Source organism: Agelaius tricolor, unplaced genomic scaffold (genome assembly GCF_023055355.1).
Source record: "Agelaius tricolor isolate 1412-34295 unplaced genomic scaffold, bAgeTri1.0.p SCAF_116, whole genome shotgun sequence".
Taxonomy (NCBI): domain Eukaryota; kingdom Metazoa; phylum Chordata; class Aves; order Passeriformes; family Icteridae; genus Agelaius; species Agelaius tricolor.
In genome coordinates this window covers 266,448-289,711 of record NW_027269376.1, presented here as the reverse complement: position 1 = coordinate 289,711, position 23,264 = coordinate 266,448, and the positions used below count along the sequence as shown (strand labels likewise).

General features: G+C 50.9%; 1 protein-coding gene across 2 annotated transcripts; it reads right to left on the bottom strand.

Moving 5' to 3' along the window:
• Positions 1-253: 253 nt before the first annotated feature.
• Positions 254-21,931, bottom strand: LOC139586381 (macrophage mannose receptor 1-like). Of its 2 annotated transcripts, XM_071419693.1 has the most exons (8): positions 21,715-21,931; positions 19,027-19,221; positions 16,034-16,093; positions 10,450-10,842; positions 5,038-5,183; positions 3,360-3,441; positions 2,716-2,743; positions 1,155-1,367 (listed from the first exon to the last, which is right to left on the bottom strand). In XM_071419693.1, the coding sequence occupies exons 1-8, from the start codon at positions 21,764-21,766 to the stop codon at positions 1,241-1,243; spliced, it is 1,083 nt and encodes a 360-aa protein (XP_071275794.1). In that variant the 5' UTR covers positions 21,767-21,931; the 3' UTR covers positions 1,155-1,240. The 2 variants fall into 2 exon arrangements, with proteins under 2 accessions (XP_071275795.1, XP_071275794.1); XM_071419694.1 differs by lacking the exons at positions 2,716-2,743; positions 10,450-10,842; positions 16,034-16,093; positions 19,027-19,221; positions 21,715-21,931 and adding an exon at positions 8,930-10,414 and having other exon boundaries at positions 254-1,367; positions 3,331-3,441.
• Between the last annotated feature and the right edge of the window lie 1,333 nt (positions 21,932-23,264).

Below are 23,264 nucleotides of genomic sequence, written 5' to 3'. Positions count from 1 at the left end.
CCAGGGATTTTGGGGTGAATTCCTGGGATTTTGGGGTGAATTCGGGGGTTTTTGGTGTGAATTCCGGGGGATTTTTGGGGTGAATTCCCGGGGATTTTGGGGTGAATTCCTGGGGATTTTTGGGGTGAATTCCCGGGGATTTTTGGGGTGAATTCCGGGGGATTTTTGGGGTGAATTCCCGGGGATTTTGGGGTGAATTCCCGGGGATTTTTGGGGGTGAATTCCCAGGGATTTTGGGGTGAATTCCCAGGGATTTTTGGGGTGAATTCCGGGGATTTTGGGGTGAATTCCGGGGATTTTTGGGGTGAATTCCTGGGGATTTTGGGGTGAATTCCTGGGGATTTTGGGGTGAATTCCAGGGATTTTGGGGTGAATTCCCGGGGATTTTTGGGGTGAATTCCGGGGATTTTGGGGTGAATTCCCAGGGATTTTGGGGTGAATTCCTAGGGATTTTGGGGTGAATTCCCGGGGATTTTTGGGGTGAATTCCGGGGGTTTTTGGTGTGAATTCCCGGGGATTTTTGGGGTGAATTCCGGGGGATTTTTTGGGGTGAATTCCCAGGATTTTGGGGTGAATTCCCGGGGATTTTTGGGGTGAATTCCCAGGGATTTTGGGGTGAATTCCCGGGGATTTTGGGTGAATTCCCAGGGATTTTGGGGTGAATTCCCGGGGATTTAGGGGTGAATTCCGGGGATTTTTGGGGTGAATTCCCGGGATTTTGGGGTGAATTCCCAGGGATTTTGGGGTGAATTCCCGGGGATTTTTGGGGGTGAATTCCCGGGGATTTTTGGGTGAATTCCCGGGGATTTTTGGGGTGAATTCCCGGGGATTTTGGGGTGAATTCCGGGGGATTTTGGGGTGAATTCCTGGGGATTTTTTGGGGTGAATTCCGGGGGTTTTTGGTGTGAATTCTGGGGGATTTTTTGGGGTGAATTCCCGGGGATTTTGGGAGTGAATTCCTGGGGATTTTTGGGGTGAATTCCCGGGGATTTTGGGTGAATTCCGGGGATTTTGGGGTCAGGGGGGTCCTGCAGGAATGACTCCAATCCCTCCCAATTCAATCCCAGTTCAATCCCAGTTCACACGTGAGTTTATTGTTATTTTTTTTTCCCTAAATCCCAGGATTTTGGGGTGAATTCCGGGATTTTGGGGTGAATTCCCGGGGATTTTGGGGTGAATTCCCGGGGATTTTTGGGGTGAATTCCCAGGGATTTTGGGGTGAATTCCGGGGGTTTTGGGGTCAGGAGGGCCCCTCGCACACCCAGGTCAGGGCGGTCTCGCAGGGATAATCGGCCCAGAGCCCGTCGGGCCCCACTGCCGCGCAGTTCTCCAGGCTGCCCCCGTTGGGCTCGCCCTGGTGCCAAAAACTGACCCCGAAAAGGAAACAAAAAAATGGGATCAGGATCAGGAAAATCCCAAAAAAATCCCCCCAAAAAAATCCCGCCCGAAATGAGGCGAAAATGGCGGAAAAAAATCTCCTGAAAATCCCCAAAAATCTTCACTAAATCCCTCCCAAATCCCAAAAATCTTCACCAAATCCCACCCAAATCCCAAAAATCTTCACCAAATCCCCAAAAACCCCCAAAAATCTTCCCCCAAATCCCACCCAAATCCCAAAAATCTTCACTAAATCCCTCCCAAATCCCAAAAATCTTCACCAAATCCCACCCAAATCCCAAAAATCTTCACCAAATCCCCAAAAACCCCCCAAAAATCTTCCCCAAATCCCGCCCGAATCCCAAAAATCCCAAAAATCTTCACCAAATCCCACCCAAATCCCAAAAACCCCAAAATCTTCACCAAATCCCGAAAACCCCAAAAATCTTCACCAAATTCTACCCAAATCCCAAAAATCCCAAAAATCTTCACCAAATCCCACCCAAATCCCAAAAATCTTCACCAAATCCCAAAAACCCCAAAAATCTTCACCAAATCCCACCCAAATCCCGAAAACCCACCCCCAAAATTGTCCAAAATCCCAAAGTCCAGCAAGTCCTTTAAATCCCATAAATAAAACCATAAATTCCTAAAATTATCCAAAATATCCCGTAAATAATCTCAAAATTCCCCTAAATTGTCCCAAAAAAACCCCACCTCAAGTTCCACCCAAATCCCAACCAAATTCTCCCCCAAAACCCCATAAAAATCCCATAAATGACCCCAAAACCCATAAATGGCCCCAAAAATGATGCCAAAAATCCCATAAAAATTCCAAAATCCCATAAATGATCTCATTAATTACCTCAAAACCCCATAAATAACCCCATAAATGAGCCCAAAACCCCCATAAAAATCCATAAATGACCCCAACGAAAACCCCCATAAATAATCCCATAAATGACCCCAAAAACCCCATAAAAATCCCATAAAAATCCCATTATTTACCCCAAAACCCCCATAAATAATCCTATAAATAACCCCATAAATGAGCCCAAAACCCCCATAAAAATCCCATAAATGACCCCCAAAAACCCCCATAAAAATCCCATAAATGACCCAAAACCTCCATAAATGGCCCTCACAAATCCCATAAAAATCCCCAAAACCCCCATAAATGATACCATAAATTACCCCAAAAAACCCATAAAAATCCCATAAATGACCCCAAAACCCCCATAAGTGGCCCAAAAATGACGCCAAAAATCCCATAAAAGTTCCAAAATCCCATAAATGACCCCAAAACCCCCATAAATAATCCCATAAATGTCCCCAGACCTGTCGGGTGTCCCCAGGGCGGTGCCGTTCCCCCAGGTCCAGGTCCCATAAATCCCACAAATGACCCCAAAAACCCCCATAAAAATCCCATAAATTATCCCAATTTACCCCCAAAATCCCATAAAAATCCCATAAATTACCTCAAAAATCCCATAAAAGACCCCAAAACCCCATAAATGACCCCAAATGTCCCCAGACCTGTTCGGTGTCCCCAGGGCGGTGCCGTCCCCCCGGGTCCAGGTCCCATAAATGATCCCAAAAACCCCCATAAATGACCCCATAAATGGTCCCAAAACCCCCATAAATGACCCCAAAACCCCATAAAAATCCCATAAAAGACCCCAAAACCCCATAAATGACCCCAAAAGCCCCAACCTCTCAGGTGTCCCCAGGGCGGTGCCGTCCCCCCGGGTCCAGGTCCCATAAACCCCATAAATGACCCCAAAACCCCCATAAATGACCCCAAAACCCCATAAAAACCCCACAAATGTCCCCAGACCTCTCAGGTGTCCCCAGGGCGGTGCCGTCCCCCCCGGGTCCAGGTCCCATAAATGACCCCAAAACCCCATAAAAACCCCATAAATGTCCCCTAAAATCCCATAAATGTCCCCAAACCTGTCCTGCATCCCCAGGGCGGTGCCGTCCCCCCCGGGTCCAGGTCCCTTCGCTGTCGCTGTCGCGGATCCCGAGCCAGGAGGGGCCCCGGAGCTGGGCCTGCACCAGGGCCTGGAACCAGCACGGACCAGTAGGGACCAGTATGGACCAGTAGGGACCAGTACGGATCAGTATGGGCCAGTAGGGACCAGTATGGACCAGTATAGACCAGTACGGACCAGTATGGACCAGTAGGGACCAGTATGGACCAGTATAAACCAGTACAGACTGGTATGGACCAGTATGGACTGGGATAAACCAGTACGGACCAGTAGGGACCAGCACGGACCAGTAGGGACCAGTAGGGACCAGTATAAACCGGTACGGACCAGTATGGGCCAGTGTGGACCAGTATGGACCAGTATAAACCAGTATAGACCAGTAGGGACCAGTATAAACCAGTATGGACCAGCACGGGCCAGTACGGACCAGTAGGGACCAGTATGGACTGGGATAAACCAGTACAGACCGGTACGGACAGTATAAACCAGTTTGGGCCAGTATGGACTGGGATAAACCAGTATGGACTGGGATAAACCAGTATGGACCAGTACAGACCGGTATAAACCAGTATAGACTGGCACGGACTAGTATGGGCCAGTATGGACCAGTACAGACTGGGATGGACCAGTGTAAACCAGTATGGACCAGTACAGGCCAGTATAAACCAGTAGGGACCAGTAGGGACCAGTAGGGACCCGTATGGACCAGTATGGAGCAGTATGGACTGGGATAAACCACTACGGACCAGTAGAAACCAGTGTGGACCAGTATGGACTGGTATGGGCCAGTATGGACCAGTATAAACCAGTATGGACTGGGATAAACCAGTACAGACCGGTACAGACCAGTATAAACCAGTAGGGGCATTTTTTGGGCGATTTTTTTTCTAATTTTGGGGAATTTTGGGGGGGGATTTTTTTTGGGCGTTTTTTTGGGCGATTTTTTTATTTTTTGGGGAATATTGGGGGGGATTTTTTGGGGGGATTTTTTTGGGATTTTTTGGGGGATTTTTTTGGGGATTTTTGGGGCGATTTTTTTATTTTTTGGGGATTTTGGGGGATTTTTTTGGGATTTTTTTTTTATTTTTTGGGGGGGATTTTTGGGGGGATTTTTTTTTTGGGGGGGGATTTTTTGGGGCGATTTTTTTTTTTATTTTTAGGGATTTTTTTGGGGATTTTTTGGGGCGATTTTTTTTTAATTTTGGGGATTTTTTGGGCGATTTTTTTTTTATTTTTTGGGGGGGGATTTTTTGGGCGATTTTTTTTTTATTTTTTGGGGGATTTTTGGGGGGATTTTTTGGGATTTTTTTAAATTTTTTGGGGGGGATTTTTTCGGGGATTTTTTTTATTTTTTGGGGGATTTTTTGGGCGATTTTTTTTTTTTTATTTCTGGGGGATTTTTTGGGCGATTTTTGGGGGATTTTGGGCGATTTTTTGGGCGATTTTTTTTTATTTTTGGGGGGATTTTTTTGGGGATTTTTTTGGGGACTTCTTTGGGATTTTTTTGGGGATTTTTTTGGGATTTTTTTTTATTTCTGGGGAGATTTTTTGGGCGATTTTTGGGGGATTTTGGGGAATTTTTTTTTATTTTTTGGGAGATTTTTTAAGGGATTTTTTGGGACTTTTTGGGATTTTTTTTGGGGATTTCTGGAATTTGGGCCCTCACCTTCTCCTCCTCATCGTCGACCTCGAGCAGGCGCGCGCCCAGGGCCCAGCAGAAAGTTCTGGAATTGTCCCAGGAGGCGGCGAAGGCGGAGAAGAAATAACAGGAACGGCGGAAAAAAACCCAACCCCGCGAGCAGGGCAGGAAATCTGGGGGGGAAAAACCCCAAATTCGGGGTCGGAACGCGGAAAATCCCAAAGATTTGGGGTCAGGATTGAGAAAATCCCAAAAGATTTGGGGAAAATCCCAAAAGATTTGGGGAAAATCCCAAAGATTTTGGGGTCAGAAATGGGGAAAATCCCAAAAGATTTGGGGGAAAATCCCAAAAATTTGGGGTCAAGATTGGGGAAAATCCCAAAAATTTGGGGTCAAGATTGGGGAAAATCCCAAAAGATTTGGGGAAAATCCCAAATATTTGGGGTCAAGATGGGGAAATTCCAAAAGATTTGGGGTAAAAATGGGGAAAATCCCAAAGATTTTGGGGTCAAAATGGGAAAATCTGGAAAAATTGGGGTCAGGATTGTGAAAATCCCCAAAAATTTGGGGGAAAATCCCAAAAATTTGGGGTCAAAAAGGGGAAAATCCAAAAGATTTGGGGGTCAAAATCCCAAAGATTTGGGGTCAAAATTGGGGAAAATCTGGAAAAATTTGGGTCAGGATTGGGAAAATCCCAAAGATTTTGGGGTCAGGATTGTGAAAATCCCCAAAAATTTGGGGAAAATCCCAAAGATTTTGGGGTCAAAATGGGGGAAATCTGGAAAAAATTTGGGGTCAGGATTGGGGGAAAATCCCAAAAGATTTGGGGAAAATCCCAAAGATTTGGGGAAAATCCAAAAAATTTGGGGTCAAAATGGGAAAAATCTGGAAAAATTTGGGGTCAGGATTGGGAAAATCCCAAAAGATTTGGGGAAAATCCCAAAGATTTTGGGGTCAAAATGGGGAAATGTGGAAAAAATGGGGTCAGGATTGGGGGAAAATCCCAAAAAATTTGGGGAAAATCCCAAAAATTTGGGTCAAAATAGGAAAAATCCCAAAGATTTGGGGTCCAAATGGGGAAAATCCCAAAGATTTGGGGGTCAGGATTGTGAAAATCCCCAAAAATTTGGGGAAAATCCCAAAGATTTTGGGGTCGAAATGGGGAAAATCTGGAAAAATTTGGGGTCAGGATTGGGAAAATCCCAAAAGCTTTGGGAAAATTTGGAAAAAATTGGGAAAATATTTGGGAAAATTGGGGAAAAAATTGTGAAAAATCTGCAAAAATTTGGGAAAATCTGGGAAAATTGGGAAAACTTTGGAAATGTTGGGGAATACTTTGGGAAATTTGGGGAAATTTTGGGAAAATATTGTGGGGAAATTGGGGAAAATTTGGGGAAATATTTTGGAAAAATTGGGGAAAATTTGGGGAAGAGTCCGGGGAAATTGGAGAAAAATTGGGAAAAAATCGGGAAAAACTGGGAAACTTAGGGAAAATTGGGAAAATTTGGGGAAAATTTGGGAAAATCTGGGAAAATTGTGGAAAACTTTGGAAATGTTGGGAATACTTTGGGAAATTTGGGGAAAATTTGGGGAAATATTTTGGGAAATTTGGGGAAAATTGGGGAAAACTGGGAAACTTAGGAAAAAAATTGGGAAAATCCAGAAAAATTGGGGAAATTGAAGAAAATATGGGGAAAATTGGGGGAAAATGGGAAAATGTGGGAAAATATTTTGCGAAAATTGGGCAAAATTTGGGGAAGAGTTGGGGAAATTCGAGAAAAATTGGGAAAAATTGGGAAAATTTGGGAAAATTTGGGAAAATTTGGGAAAATTTGGGAGAAAATTGGGAAAATCTGGGAAAATTGCTGAAAACTTTGGAAATATTGGGGAATACTTTGGGAAATTTGGGGAAAATTTGGGAAGAGTGGGGAAAATTGGAGAAAAATTGGAAAAAATCGGGAAAAACTGGGAAACTTAGGGAAAACTTGGGAAAACTTGGGAAAATTGGGAAAAATTGGGAAAAATTGGGAAAATTTGGGAGAAAATTGGGAAAATCTGGGAAAATTGCAGAAAACTTTGGAAATATTGGGGAATACTTTGGGAAACTTGGGGAAAATTTGGGAAAATATTCTGGGGAAATTTGGGAAAATTGGGGAAAACTGGGAAATGGGAAAAAATTGGGGAAATTGGGGAAAATTTGGGAAATTTGGGGAAAATTTGGGAAAATATTTTGGGGAAGTTGGGGAAAATATTTTGGGAAAATTTGGGAAAATTTGGGAAAATATTGGTGCAAATTGGGGAAAATTTGAACAAGTGTTGGGGGAAATTTGGGAGAAAATTGGGAAAATTAAGAAAAATACTGGGAAAAATTGGGAAAAACTTAGGAAAACTTGGGGAAATCTGTGAAAATTTGGGCAAAGTGAAAATGGGAAAATCTGGGAAAATTGTGGAAAACTTTGGAAATATTGGGGAATACTTTGGGAAATTTGGGGGAAATTGGGAAAATTGGGGAAAATATTTTGCAAAAATTGGGCAAAATTTGGGGAAGAGTCGGGGAAATTCGAGAAAAATTGGAAAAAATTGGGAAAAAACTGGGAAAACTTGGGAAAACTTGGGAAAATTTGGAAAAATTTGGGGAAATTGCAGAAAATATGGGGGAAATTGGGGGGGAAATTTGGGAGAAAACTGGGGAAAGTTCGAGCAAACATTGGGGGAAATTTGGGAAAAAATTGGGAAAATTTGGAAAAATACTGGGAAAAACTTGGGAAAACTTGGGAAAACCTGGAAAAATTTAGGAAAATTGGGGAAAATTTGGGAAACTTGTGGAAAATCTGGGAAATTGGAGAAATTTGGGAAAAAATTGTGAAAAATCTGCAAAAATTGGGAAAAAATTGGGAAAATTTGGGAAAATATTTTGGGAAAATTGGAATTGCAGAAAATATGGGGAAAACTGGGGGAAATTGGGAAAATATTGGGGGAAATTGGGGGGAAATTTGGGAGAAAATTGGGAAAATCTGGGAAAATTGTGGAAAACTGGAAATATTGAGGAATACTTTGGGAAATTTGGGGAAATATTTTGGGGAAATATTTTGGGGAAATTGGGGATAATTGGGGAAAATTTGGGAAAATATTTTGGGAAAATTTGGGAAAATATTTTGCAAAAATTGGGGAAAATATTTTGGGAAAATTTGGGAAAATATTGGTGCAAATTGGGGGAAATTTGGGAGAAAATTGGGAAAATCCGGGGAAAATTGCGGAAAACTTTGGAAATATTGGGGAATACTTTGGGAAACTTGGGAAAAATTTGGGAAAATATTTTGGGAAAATTGGAATTGCAGAAAATATGGGGAAAACTGGGGGAAATTGGGAAAATATTGGTGAAAATTGGGGGGAAATTTGGGGGAAAAATGGGATAATTAAGAAAAATACTGGGAAAAACTTGGGAAAATTGCGGAAAACTTTGGAAATATTGGGGAATACTTTGGAAAATTGGAGAAAAACTGGAAAAATCGGGAAAAACTGGGAAACTTAGGGAAAATTTGGGAAAATTGGGGGAAATTGGGGGAAATTGGAGAAAATTGGGAAACTTAGGAAAAAATTGGGAAAAATTGGGAAATTTGGGAAAATCCAGAAAAATTGGGGAATTGCAGAAAATATGGGGAAAATTAGGTGAAATTGGGGAAAATTTGGGGAAATATTTTGGGAAAATTGGGGAAAATATTTGGCGAAAATTGGGGGAAATTAGGGGGAAATTTGGGAGAAAACTGGGGAAAGTTCGAACAAACGTTGGGGGAAATTTGGGGAAAATTAGCAAAAATACTGGGAAAAACTTGGGAAAATTAAGAAAAATACTGGGAAAAATTGGGAAAACTTGGGAAAACTTGGGAAAATTTGTGGAAATTGTGGCAAAGGGACTCACAGGCCCTGGAGCAGACGTCGCGGTCGGAGCCGTGCGCCAGCCAGCGGCTCCAGTTCCCTTTTCCCAAATTTCCCCAAAAATTCAGGAAAAACTGGGGGAAAACCTGGCGAAATTTTGGGAATCTTGGGAAACTTGTAGAAAATCTGGAAAATTGGGGAAAATTGGGAAAATGGGGGGGAAAAATTGTGAAAAATCCGCAGAAATTGGGGAAAATTGGGGAGAATTGGGAAAATCTGGGAAAATCTGGGAAAACTTTGGAAATATTGGGGAATACTTTGGGAAATTGGGGGAAATTGGGAAAAACTGGGAAACTTAGGAAAAAATTGGGAAAATTTGGAAAAATTTGGGGAAATTTGGGGAAATTTGGGAAAACTTGGGAAAATTGGGAAAAATTGGGAAAATATTGGTGCAAATTGGGGCGGAAATTTGGGAGAAAACTGGGCAAAGTTTGAACAAACATTGGGGGAAATTTGGGAAAAAATTGGGAAAATTAAGAAAAATACTGGGAAAAAAATGGGAAAACTTGGGAAAAAATTGGGAAAACTTGGGAAAAAATTAGGAAATCTTGGGAAAAACTTGGGAAAACTTGGGAAAATCTGTGAAAATTGTGGCAAAGGGACTCACAGGCCCTGGAGCAGACGTCGCGGTCGGAGCCGTGCGCCAGCCAGCGGCTCCAGTTCCCTTTTCCCAAATTTTCCCAAAAATTCAGGAAAAACTGGGGGAAAACCTGGCGAAATTTTGGGACAACCTGGGAAAATTTGGGAAACTTGCAGAAAATCTGGAAAATTGGGGAAAATTGGGAAAATGGGGGGGAAAAAATTGTGAAAAATCTGCAGAAATTGGGGAAAATTGGGAAAATCTGGGAAAATTGCAGAAAACTTTGGAAATGTTGGGGAATACTTGGGAAATTGGGGAAAATTGGGAAAAACTGGGAAACTTAGGAAAAAATTGGGAAAATTTGGAAAAATTGGGGGAAATTGGGAAAATTGGGGGAAATTGGGGGAAATTTGGGGAAATTTGGGAAAACTTGGGAAAATTGGGAAAAATTGGGAAAATTGCAGAAAACTTTGGAAATATTGGGGAATACTTTGGGAAATTTGGGGAAAATTTGGGAAATTATTTTGCAAAAATTGGGGAAAATTTGGGGAAAATTGGGAAAATTTGGGAAAATTGGGGGAAATTGGAGAAAATTGGGAAACTTAGGAAAAAATTGGGAAAAATTGGGAAATTTGGGAAAATCCAGAAAAATTGGGGAATTGCAGAAAATATGGGGAAAATTAGGGGAAATTGGGGAAAATTTGGGGAAATATTTTGGGAAAATTGGGGAAAATATTTGGTGAAAATTGGTGCAAATCGGGGGGAAATTTGGGAGAGAATTGGGGAAAGTTCGAACAAACGTTGGGGGAAATTTGGGAAAATTAGCAAAAATACTGGGAAAAACTTGGGAAAACTTGGGAAAAACTTAGGAAAACTTGGGAAAATTGTGGAAAATTTGTGAAAATTGTGGCAAAGGGACTCACAGGCCCTGGAGCAGACGTCGCGGTCGGAGCCGTGCGCCAGCCAGCGGCTCCAGTTGCCGGTGCCCCCGTAGAGCACCACGCGCTTGTGGCGCTCGTGGCCGAAGTTGAAGTGCAGGGAGGTCCCGGCCAGGCCCAGCAGAGCCCCCCGGGCGCAGCCCCAGCGCTGCAGCCTCGACTCCTCCCGGCACGGCCGCAGCCCCACCAGCGCCGCCGGAGCCTCGCGGGTGGCACCGGCGCAGAGCCCGGAGGCCGCGTGGCGCAGGAGGCCCCCGGGAAGCCACTGGAAGAGCTGGGATGGAGAGGACGGGGAGCAGGGGGACAGCGAGAGCCACTGGCCCGAGGGCACCACGCAGCCAGAGTGGTGCTGGTTGTAGAGCAGGAAGGAGGTGGAGGCTGTGGGGACATGGGGACAGTGAGGGGACACTGAGGGGACAAGGAGGGGACACGGGGACAATGAGGGGACACGGGGACAAGGAGGGGACACGGGGACAAGGAGGGGACGGGGCGACAATGAGGGGACAGGGACACAGGAGGGGTTGGGGACATGGTGGTGGCCACCAGGATTTGGGCAGTGGTCACTGAGAGCCACTGTGGGGACATGGGGACAATGAGGGGACATGGGGACAAGGAGGGGACATGGGGACAGTGAGGGGACAGGGGGATAATGAGGGGACAGGGACACAGGAGGGGACATGGGGACATGGTGGTGGCCACCGGGAGTTGTAGAGCAGGAAGGAGGTGGAGGCTGTGGGGACACGGGGACAATGAGGGGACACTGAGGGGACAAGGAGGGGACACGGGGACAGTGAGGGGACACGGGGACAATGAGGGGACACGGGGACAATGAGGGGACACGTGGTGGCCACCAGGATTTGGCCAATGTAGAACAAGGAGCTGGACACTTGAGGGGACACTGAGGGGACACTGAGGGGACAATGAGGGGACAGGGACACAGGAGGGGTTGGGGACATGGTGGTGGCCACCAGGAGCTGCCCAGGGGTCACTGAGAGCCACTGGCCCGAGGGCACCACGCAGCCCGAGTGGTGCTGGTTGTAGAGCAGGAAGGAGGTGGAGGCTGTGGGGACATGGGGACAGTGAGGGGACACTGAGGGGACAAGGAGGGGACACGGGGACAGAGGAGGGGTTGGGGACATGGTGGTGGCCACCAGGAGCTGCCCGAGTGGCCACCAAATGGTGGCCAATGGAGAGAAGGCAGGAGCCGGACACTGAGGGGACAGGGGGACACTGGGGGGACATGGGGACAGTGAGGGGACAGGGGGACACTGGGGGGACACGGGGACAATGAGGGGATACGTGGTGGCCACCAGGATTTGGGCACAGGGTTCGGTGTAGAGCAGGAAGAATTGGACACTGAGGGGACAATGAGGGGACATTGAGGGGACAGAGACACAGGAGGGATTGGGGACATGGTGGTGGCCACCAGGATTTGGGCAGTGGTCACAGAGAGCCACTGTGGGGACACGGGGACAATGAGGGGACATGGGGACAATGAGGGGACACAGGCACAAGGAGGGGACACGGGGACAATGAGGGGACAGGGACACAGGAGGGGTTGGGGACATGGTGGTGGCCACCGGGAGCTGCCCAGTGGCCACTGAGAGCCACTGTGGGGACATGGGGACAAGGAGGGGACATGGGGACAATGAGGGGACAGGGGGATAATGAGGGGACAGGGACACAGGAGGGGACATGGGGACATGGTGGTGGCCACCGGGAGTTGTAGAGCAGGAAGGAGGTGGAGGCTGTGGGGACACGGGGACAATGAGGGGACACGTGGTGGCCACCAGGATTTGGCCAATGTAGAACAAGGAGCTGGACACTTGAGGGGACACTGAGGGGACACTGAGGGGACAATGAGGGGACAGGGACACAGGAGGGGTTGGGGACATGGTGGTGGCCACCAGGAGTTCATCAGTGGTCACTGAGAGCCACTGGCCCGAGGCCACCACGCAGCCAGAGTGGTGCTGGTTGTAGAGCAGGAAGGAGGTGGAGGCTGTGGGGACACGGGGACAGTGAGGGGACACTGAGGGGACAATGAGGGGACACTGAGGGGACAATGAGGGGACACGGGGACAGTGAGGGGACACGGGGACAAGGAGGGGACGGGGACAATGAGGGGACAGGGGGACAATGAGGGGACAGGGACACAGGAGGGGTTGGGGACATGGTGGTGGCCACCAGGAGTTCACCAGTGGCCACTGAGAGCCACTGTGGGGACACGGGGACAATGAGGGGACACGGGGACAATGAGGGGACACAGGGACAAGGAGGGGACACGGGGACAATGAGGGGACAGGGGAACACATGGTGGTCATCAGGATTTGGGCAGGGGCCACCAGGATTTGGCCAATGTAGAACAAGGAGCTGGACACTGAGGGGACAATGAGGGGACAGGGACACAGGAGGGGCTGGGGACATGGTGGTGGCCACCAGGATTTGGGCAGTGGCAACCAGGAGCTGCCCGAGTGGCCACCAAATGGTGGCCAATGGAGAGAAGGAAGGAGCCGGACACTGAGGGGACACGGGGACAAGGAGGGGACAATGAGAGGACACTGAGGGGACAGGGGGATAATGAGGGGACAGGGACACGGGAGGGGTTGGGGACATGGTGGTGGCCACCAGGAGTTGTAGAGCAGAAAGGAGGTGGAGGCTGTGGGGACACGGGGACAATGAGGGGACACGGGGACAAGGAGGGAACAGGGACACAGGAGGGGACACGGGGACAATGAGGGGACACGGGGACAATGAGGGGACACGTGGTGGCCACCAGGATTTGGGCAATGTAGAACAAGGAGCTGGACACTGAGGGGACCTGGGGACAATGAGGGGACAGGGGGACACTGAGGGGACAGGGGGACAATGAGGGGACAGGGACACAGGAGGGGTTGGGGACATGGTGGTGGCCACCAGGAGTTGTAGAGCAGAAAGGAGGTGGACGCTGTGGGGACACGGGGACAATGAGGGGACACGGGGACAAGGAGGGAACAGGGACACAGGAGGGGACACGGGGACAAGGAGGGGACACGGGGATAAGGAGGGGACAGGGACACCGGAGGGGTTGGGGACATGGTGGTGGCCACCAGGATTTGGGCAGTTGCCACCAAGAGCTGCCCAAGTGGCCACCAAATGGTGGCCAATGGAGAGAAGGAAGGAGCCGGACACTGAGGGGACACGGGGACAAGGAGGGGACATGTGGTGGCCACCAGGATTTGGGCAATGTAGAATAAGGAGCTGGACACTGAGGGGACAGGGGGACACTGAGGGGACAATGAGGGGACAGGGACACAGGAGAGGTTGGGGACATGGTGGTGGCCAGCAGGAGTTGTAGAGCAGGAAGGAGGTGGACACTGTGGGGACATGGGGACAGTGAGGGGACATGGGGACAAGGAGGGGACAGGGAGACAGGAGGGGCTGGGGACATGGTGGTGGCCACCAGGAGTTCACCAGTGGCCACTGAGAGCCACTGTGGGGACATGGGGACAATGAGGGGACAGGGGGACAATGAGGGGACAGGGGAACACATGGTGGTCATCAGGATTTGGGCAGGGGCCACCAGGATTTGGCCAATGTAGAACAAGGAGCTGGACACTGAGGGGACAATGAGGGGACAGGGACACAGGAGGGGTTGGGGACATGGTGGTGGCCACCAGGATTTGGGCAGTGGCAACCAGGAGCTGCCCGAGTGGCCACCAAATGGTGGCCAATGGAGAGAAGGAAGGAGCCGGACACTGAGGGGACAGGGGGACAATGAGGGGACACTGAGGGGACACTGAGGGGACAGGGACACAGGAGGGGTTGGGGACATGGTGGTGGCCACCAGGAGCTGCCCAGTGGTCACTGAGAGCCACTGGCCCGAGGGCACCACGCAGCCGGAGTGGTGCTGGTTGTAGAGCAGGAAGGAGGTGGAGGCTGTGGGGACACGGGGACAATGAGGGGACACGGGGACACGTGGTGGCCATCAGGATGTGGCCAGCAGGAGCTGCCCAATGGCCACCAGGGTTTGGTGTTGACAGGGGAGGAGATGAACACTGGGGGGACAATGAGGGGACAATGAGGGGACAGGGACACGGGAGGGGACACGGGGACACAGGAGGGGTTGGGGACATGGTGGTGGCCACCAGGAGCTGTAGAGCAGGAAGGAGGTGGAGGCTGTGGGGACACGGGGACAATGAGGGGACAGGGGGACAAGGAGGGGACAGGGGGACAGTGAGGGGACACTGAGAGGACACTGAGGGGACAGGGACACAGGAGGGGTTGGGGATGTGGTGGTGGCCACCAGGAGTTGGGCACAGGGTTCAGCGTAGAGCAGGAAGAACTGGACACTGAGGGGACATTGAGGGGACACTGAGGGGACACTGAGGGGACACTGAGGGGACAGGGACACGGGAGGGGTTGGGGACATGGTGGTGGCCACCGGGAGCTGCCCAGTGGCCACTGAGAGCCACTGTGGGGACATGGGGACAATGAGGGGACAAGGAGGGGACACGTGGTGGTCACTGGGAGGTGTCCAGTGGCCACCAGGATTTGGGGCTTGGTGTAGAGCAGGAAGAACTGGACACTGAGGGGACACTGAGGGGACACTGAGGGGACACTGAGGGGACAATGAGGGGACAATGAGGGGACATGGGGACACTGAGGGGACACTGAGGGACACTGAGGGACACTGAGGGGACAGGGACACGGGAGGGGTTGGGGACATGGTGGTGGCCACCAGGATTTGGGCACAGGGTTCGGTGTAGAGCAGGAAGAACTGGACACTGAGAGGACACTGAGGGGACACTGAGAGGACACTGAGGGGACACTGAGGGGACACTGAGGGGACAGGGACACGGGAGGGGTTGGGGACATGGTGGTGGCCACCAGGAGCTGCCCAGGGGCCACCAGGATTGGCCACAGGGCTCGGTGCAGAGCAGGGAGGGGACAACGAAGGGAGGGAACACAGGGACAGGACAGGGAGGTGACACTGGGGACAGGTGGGGACACTGGGGACAGGTGGGGACACTGGGGACAGGGAGGTGACATTGGGGGCAGGGAGGTGACAAGTGCAGGGGACGAGTGACAGGAGACACGGACAGGTGACACCCAGGGACAGGTGACAAGGGACAGGTGGCACTGGGAGGTGGCAGGTGACAATGCACAGGTGACATTGGGAGAGGTGACAGAGACAGGGACAGGTGACAGGTGACAATAGGACAGGTGACAGAGGGACAGGTGACACTGGCACAGGTGACAAAGCACAGGTGACAATGGGACAGGCACAGGTGACAAAGCACAGGTGACAAAGCACAGGTGACAATGGCACAGGTGACACTGGCACAGGCACAGGTGACACAGGACAGGTGACATTGGGACAGGCACAGGTGACACAGGCACAGGTGACACAGGCACAGGTGACACTGGGACAGGGACAGGTGACAATGGGACAGGTGACACTGGGACAGGGACAGGTGACACAGGACAGGTGACACTGGCACAGGCACAGGTGACAAAGCACAGGTGACAATGGCACAGGTGACACAGGACAGGTGACACAGGTGACACAGGTGACACAGGTGACACCAACCTGCCATTGGTGGCGGCTCCTTCGCCTTCTCGGCCTCCAGGGCGGCCTCCAGGGCTGAGACTGCGGGGACACCCAGGGGACACCCAGGGGACACCCAGGGGACACCCGGGGACATTTGGGGACATTGCCCCAAACCCCAAAATGTCCCCAAATTCCCCCCAGATTGCCCCGAAAACAACCGCAGAACAGACGCGAAATCCCCCCAAAAAAATCCCTCCCAAAACCCCCAAAATTCCCCCAAAATCCCCCCAAAATCCCTCCCAAAACGGCCCCAAAACCCCCCAAAATCCCCCCAAAAATCCGCCCCCAAAATGGCCCCAAAACCCCCAAAATTCCCCCAAAATCCCCCCAAAAATCCCTCCCAAAACGGCCCCAAACCCCCCAAAATCCCCCCAAAAATCCCTCCCAAAACGGCCCCAAAACCCCCCAAAATCCCCCAAAAAATTCCTCCCAAAACGGCCCCAAAACCCCCCAAAATTCCCCCAAAATCCCCCCAAAAATCCCTCCCAAAACGGCCCCAACCCCCCCCAAAATTCCCCCAAAATCCCCCCAAAAATCCGCCCCCAAAATGGCCCCAAACCCCCCAAAAATTCCCCCAAAAATTCCCCCAAAATCCCTCCCAAAACGGCCCCAAAACCCCCAAAATTCCCCCAAAATCCCTCCAAAATCCCTCCCAAAACCCCCAAAATTCCCTCCAAAATCCCCCCAAAAATCCGCCCCCAAAACGGCCCCAAAACCCCCAAAATTCCCCCCAAAAATCCGCCCCCAAAACGGCCCCAAAACCCCCAAAATTCCCCCCAAAATCCCCCCAAAAATCCCTCCCAAAATGGCCCCAAAACCCCCCAAAATCCCCCAAAAAATCCCTCCCAAAACGGCCCCAAAACCCCCCAAAATTCCCCCAAAATCCCCCCAAAAATCCCTCCCAAAACGGCCCCAAACCCCCCCAAAATTCCCCCAAAATCCCCCCAAAAATCCGCCCCCAAAATGGCCCCAAACCCCCCAAAAATTCCCCCAAAAATTCCCCCAAAATCCCTCCCAAAACGGCCCCAAAACCCCCAAAATTCCCCCAAAATCCCCCCAAAATCCCTCCCAAAACCCCCAAAATTCCCCCCAAAATCCCCCCAAAAATCCGCCCCCAAAACGGCCCCAAAACCCCCAAAATTCCCCCAAAATCCCCCCAAAAATCCCTCCCAAAACGGCCCCAAAACCCCCCAAAATTCCCCCAAATCCCCCCAAAAATCCGCCCCCAAAATGGCCCCAAAACCCCCAAAAATCCCCCAAAATCCCCCCAAAAATCCCTCCCAAAACGGCCCCAAACCCCCCAAAATTCCCCCCAAAAATCCGCCCCCAAAATGGCCCCAAACCCCCCAAAAATTCCCCCAAAATTCCCCCAAAAATCTCTGAAAATTGCCCCAAAAAATTCCTCGCAAAAGCCCCAAAATCGCTGCAAAATCCACCAAAAATTCCCCCCAAATCCCCCCTGAAATTCCCATAAAATCCCCCCAAAATTCCCCCAAATCCCCCCCAAAATGCCTCAAAATCGTCCCCAAATCCCCCCAAAAATCCTCCAAAAAAAAAATCTCCGCAAATTGCCCCAAATCCTCCCCAAAACCCCAAAATCCACCCAAAATTGCCCCCAAAATCCCCCAAAAATCCACCCAAAAAGCCCCCAAAAATCCTCCTCAAAACAGCCAAAACCCCCCAAAAATCCTCCCAAAATCCCCCCAAAATCCCCAAAACGTAAACAAAAAAATTCCAAAAATTCCCAAAAAAAAAAAAATCCCCAAAAAATCCCCAAGAACTCCCTAAAAAATCCCCCATAAAAATCCCCCCAAAAATCCCAAAATTTTCTAAAAAATCCCCAAAAAATTCCTAAAACATTCCCCCCAAAAACCCCAAAATTTCCCCTAAAAATTCCCAAAAAATAAAAAAAAATCTCAAAAAATTCTAAAAAAATCCCCAAAAACTCTCCCCAAAAATTCCCAAAAATTCCCCCAAAAAATCAAAATTTCCCTAAAAACTTCTAAAAAAATCCCCCAGAAATCCCAAAAAAATCACCAAGAACTCCCCAAAATATCCCCCAAAAAATCCCAAAATTTTCTAAAAAATTCAAAAAAATTCCCAATGTTCCTCTAAAAAATTCTAAAAAAAAAAATCCCAAAAAATCCCCCAAAATTCCCAAGAACTCCGTAAAAAATCCCCAAAAAATCCCAAAATTTCCCCCCAAAAAATCCCAAAATTTCCCCAAAAAATTCTAAAAAAATCCCCAAAGAATCCAAAAAAAATCCCAAAATTTTCAAAAAATACCCAAAAAATTCAAAAAAATTCCCCAAATTTCCCTAAAAAATCCTAAAAAAAATCCCAAAAATTCCCTAAAAAATCTAAAAAAAAATCCCCAAAAAATCCCCAAAATTTCCCCAAAAAATCCCAAAAAAATCCCAAAATTTCCCTAAAAATTTCTAAAAAAAATCCCCAAAAAATCCTAAAAAATCCCCTAAAAATTCTAAAAAAAAATCCCAAAAATTCCCTAAAAAATTCTAAAAAATTCTAAAAAAATCCTCAAAAAATCCCAAAAAATTCCCAAGAACTCCCCAAAAAATCCCCCCAAAAATCCCAAAATTTTCCTTAAAAAATCCCCAAAAATCCCCAAATTTCCCTAAAAAATTCTAAAACAAATCCTAAAAAAATTCCCCCAAATTCCCAAAAATCCCAAAAAAATCCCAAAAAAATCCCCAAAATTTCCAAAAAAATCCCCAAAAAAATAAAAAAAAAATCCCAAAAAATTTTTTTAAAAATTCCCAAAAAATCCTAAAAAATCCCAAAATTTCCCTTAAAAATTCTAAAAAAAAATCCCCCAAAAATCCCAAAAAATCGAAAAAAAAAATCCCCAATAAATCCCCAAAATTTCCAAAAAAAATCCCCAAAAAATCCTAAAAAATCCCCTAAAAATTCCCAAAAAAATTCCCAAATTTCCCCCAAATCCCCGCACTCACTGCGCCGCGCCCCGAGCGTCCCCAGCAGCAGCAGCAGCGTCACCGCCAGGGCCACCAGGGCCACCAGGGCCACCAGGGCCACCCTCGGTGTCACCCGCGGGGTGGGGGAGGGGCGCGCCTTGGGGGGCGGCCCCGCGGTGGGGGAGGGGTCCAGGGGCTCGTAGGGGTCCTCGTCGGGGGGGGGGCGGGGCCGGCCTGGGGGGACACAGAGGGGACAGGGAGGGGACAGGGAGGGGACAGGGAGGGGACAGGGAGGGTGGCACTTGGGGACAGGGCCAGGGACACCTGGGGACAGGGCTGGGGACATCCTTGGGGACACCTAAAGGGGTTGGGGAGAACCTCTGGTGGCACTTGGGGACACGTAAAGGGGTAGGGGACATTTCTGGGGACACCTAAAAGGGTTGGGGACAGGTTTGGGGACACCTAAAGGGGTTGGGGACAGAGCTGGTGGCACTTGGGGACATCTCAAGGGGTTGGGGACAGGTCTGGGGACACCTGGGGACAGGGCCGGGGACACCTAAAGGGGTTGGGGACAGAGCTGGTGGCACTTGGGGACATCTAAAAGGGTTGGGGACAGGTTTGGGGACATCTGGAGGAGTTGGGGACAGGTTTGGGGACATCTGGAGGAGTTGGGGACAGGTTTGGGGACATCTAAAGGGGTTGGGGACACCTCTGGTGGCACCTGGGGACACATTTGGAGGGGCTGGGGACAGTTCTGGGGACATCCTTGGGGACATCTCAAGGGGTTGGGGACACATTTGGGGACATCTACAGCAGTTGGAGACAGCTCTGGTGGCACTTGGGGACACCTAAAGGGGTTGGGGAGAGCTCTGGTGGCACTTGGGGACACATTTGGGGACACCTAAAGGGGTTGGGGACAGCTCTGGTGGCACTTGGGGACAGGTCTGGGGACATCCAAAGGGGTTGGGGACAGGTTTGGGGACATCTGGAGGAGTTGGGGACAGGTTTGGGGACAGATTTGGGGACATCTCAAGGGGTTGGGGACAGCTGTGGTGGCACTTGGGGACACATTTGGGGACATCCAAAGGGGTTGGGGACAGCTCTGGTGGCACTTGGGGACATCTAAAGGGGTTGGGGACACATTTGGGGACATCTGGAGGTGTTGGGGACAGCTCTGATGGCACTTGGGGACACGTAAGGGGGTTGAGGACATTTCTGGGGACACCTAAAGGGGTTTGGGGACAGCCTGGGGGGGACACAGGGGACAGGGAGGGTGGCACTTGGGGACATCTAAAGGGGTTGGGGACACCTGTGGACAGCTCTGGTGCCACTTGGGGACATCCAAAGGGGTTGGGGACAGTTCTGGGGACATCTAAAGGGGTTTGGGGACAGCCTGGGGGGACACAGGGGACAGGGAGGGGACACAGGGGACAGGGCTGGGGACATCTAAAGGGGTTGGGGACAGCCCTGGTGGCACTTGGGGACATCTTTGGGGACATCTAAAGGGGTTGGGGACAGATTTGGGGACATCTGGAGGGTTTGGGGACATCTAAAGGGGTTGTGGACACCTGTGGTGGCACTTGGGGACAGCTCTGGGGACATCCAAAGGGGTTGGGGACATCCGTGGGGACATCTGGAGGGGTTGGGGACAGTTCTGGGGACATCCAAAGGGGTTGGGGACACCTCTGGTGGCACCTGGGGACACCTTTGGGGACATCTAAAGGGGTTGGGGACAGCTGCCAGGTGCCACCACCCACCCTGGGGACACCTTTTGGTCACCTGGGACAGGGAGGTGACACTGAGGTGACACCGGGGACATTGAGGTGACACCGGGGACAGGACAGGGGAGGTGACATCGAGGACATGGAGGTGACAGTGAGGTGACACTGAGGACAGGACAGGGAGGTGACACTGAGGTGACATTGGGGACAGGACAGGGGAGGTGACACTGAGGACAGGGAAGTGACATTGAGGTGACACCGGGGACACTGAGGTGACACCGGGGACAGGACAGGGAGGTGACACTGAGGTGACACCAAGGATGGGGAGGTGACACTGAGGTGACATTGGGGACAGGGAGGTGAGACCAAAGACAGGAAGGTGACACTGAGGACAGGGGAGTGACGTTGAGGTGACATTGGGGACATGGAGGTGACACCGAGGATGGGGAGATGACACTGAGGACAGGACGGGGAGGTGACAGTGAGGTGACACCAAGGACAGGACAGGACAAAATGAGGTGACACCAAGGGCAGGGAGGTGACACTGAGGTGACATTGAAGACAGGGAGGTGACACTGGGGACATTGAGGTGACACCAATGATGGGGAGGTGACATTAAGGTGACACCAGGGACATGGAGGTGACACCGAGGACAGGACGGGGAGGTGACATTGGGGACAGGGAGGTGACACTGGGGACAGGACAGGGAGGTGACACTGAGGTGACATTGAGGACAGGGAGGTGACATTGGGGACATGGAGGTGACACTGAGGTGACACCGGGGACAGGACAGGGGAGGTGACATTGAGGACAGGGAGGTGACACTGGGGACAGGACAGGGAGGTGACACTGAGGTGACATTGGGGACACTGAGGTGACACCAAGGACGGGGAGGTGACACTGAGGTGACATTGGGGACACGGAGGTGACACGGAGGTGACACTGGGGACATGGAGGTGACACTGAGGTGACACTGAGGTGACACTGGGGACATCAGTGGCCATACCTTCCCCAGCTGCCCAGGCTGTGTCCAGCGCCGTCTCCACGTTCCCGTACATTGTCCCCAATGTCCCCAATGTCCCCAATGTCCCCAACCGTGTCCCCAACGTCCCCAGCCCTGTCCCCGCTGATAACGCCCGCAGGGGACAAGGGGGGGACAGGATGTGGCCTCAGTGTCCCCTCCCTGTGGTGGCCTCAGTGTCCCCTCCCTGTGGTGGCCTCGGTGTCCCCTCCCTCCCTGTCCCAATGGAGGTGGCACCAGGGCACTGTCCCCAACCTGGGCTCGGCCGGGGTGGCACCCAATGTCACCAAGGTGTCCCCAAGGCCAAGGTGTCCCCAAGGCCAAGGTGTCCCCAAGGTGGCCTCCAGGGTGTCACTGTCACCGTGGTGTCCCTTGGGTGGTGTCACCAAGCCCAGGGTGTCCCCAAGGTGTCCCCAGGCCCCTGTCCCTGTCCCCAGAATGTCCCCAGAGTGTCCCCAAGGTGTCCCCAAGCCCCTGTCCCTGTCCCCAAGGTGTCCCCACGCCCTGGCTGTGCCTGTCCCCAAGGGGGGGGTGGCACTGTCCCCACAGTGTCCCCACGGTGTCCCCACAGTGTCCCCAGGCCCCTGTCCCTGTCCCCAAGGGGGGGTGGCACTGTCCCCACGGTGTCCCCACAGTGTCCCCACAGTGTCCCCGAGCCCCTGTCCCTGTCCCCAAGATGTCCCCAAGCCCTGGCTGTGCCTGTCCCCAAGGGGGGGTGGCACTGTCCCCACAGTGTCCCCACAGTGTCCCCAGCCCCGCCCCTGTCCCTGTCCCCGGATGTCCCCAGGGCCCCACAGGAAGAGCCGGGCGCTATCGGCCCCGGCCAGACCCGGCCACCTCCTGACACCAAATGTCACCAAATGTCCCCTCAGTGTCACCTCCTGTCCCCTGGGTCACCAAATGTCCCCTCAGTGTCCCCTCAGTGTCCCCTCAGTGTCCCCACAGTGCGCCCTCACACTCTGAGGGGACACTTGGGGACACTGAGGTGACATTGAGGGAACACTGAGAGGGAGTTTGGTGACATCGGGTGACATTTGGTGACACTGAGGGGACATTTCAGAACACTGAGGGGACACGGGGAACATTCGGCTGACATTTGGGGACACTGAAGGGACCTTTGGCGACATTTGGGGGACACTGAAGTGACACACGCAGCGCGGTCGCCATTGCCATCCCCACATTTCCCGCCCCCAACCCGAGCCGCGTTGCGATTGGTAGATGCTGCTGATTGACACACGTGCGGACCAATCGGAAGAGAGCACCGCCCAAACGCGGAAGTGCTGGACTTCAAGATGGAGTGTCCCACCTCTCAGCACTGTGATTGGTTGGGACTACTGATTGATAGGCGAGCGGGCCAATAAAAAGAGGCCCAGAAACCGCATTTCGATTGGCTTGTCATTTTAATTGACGCAAACGAGGGCTAATCAGAACAAAGCACCGCCCAAACCAGGAAGAAAAACACCTCAGGGTCTCATCCCCTCCGCTCTGTGATTGGCTGATCCCTCTGATTGACAGCCCCAGCAACCAATCACCAC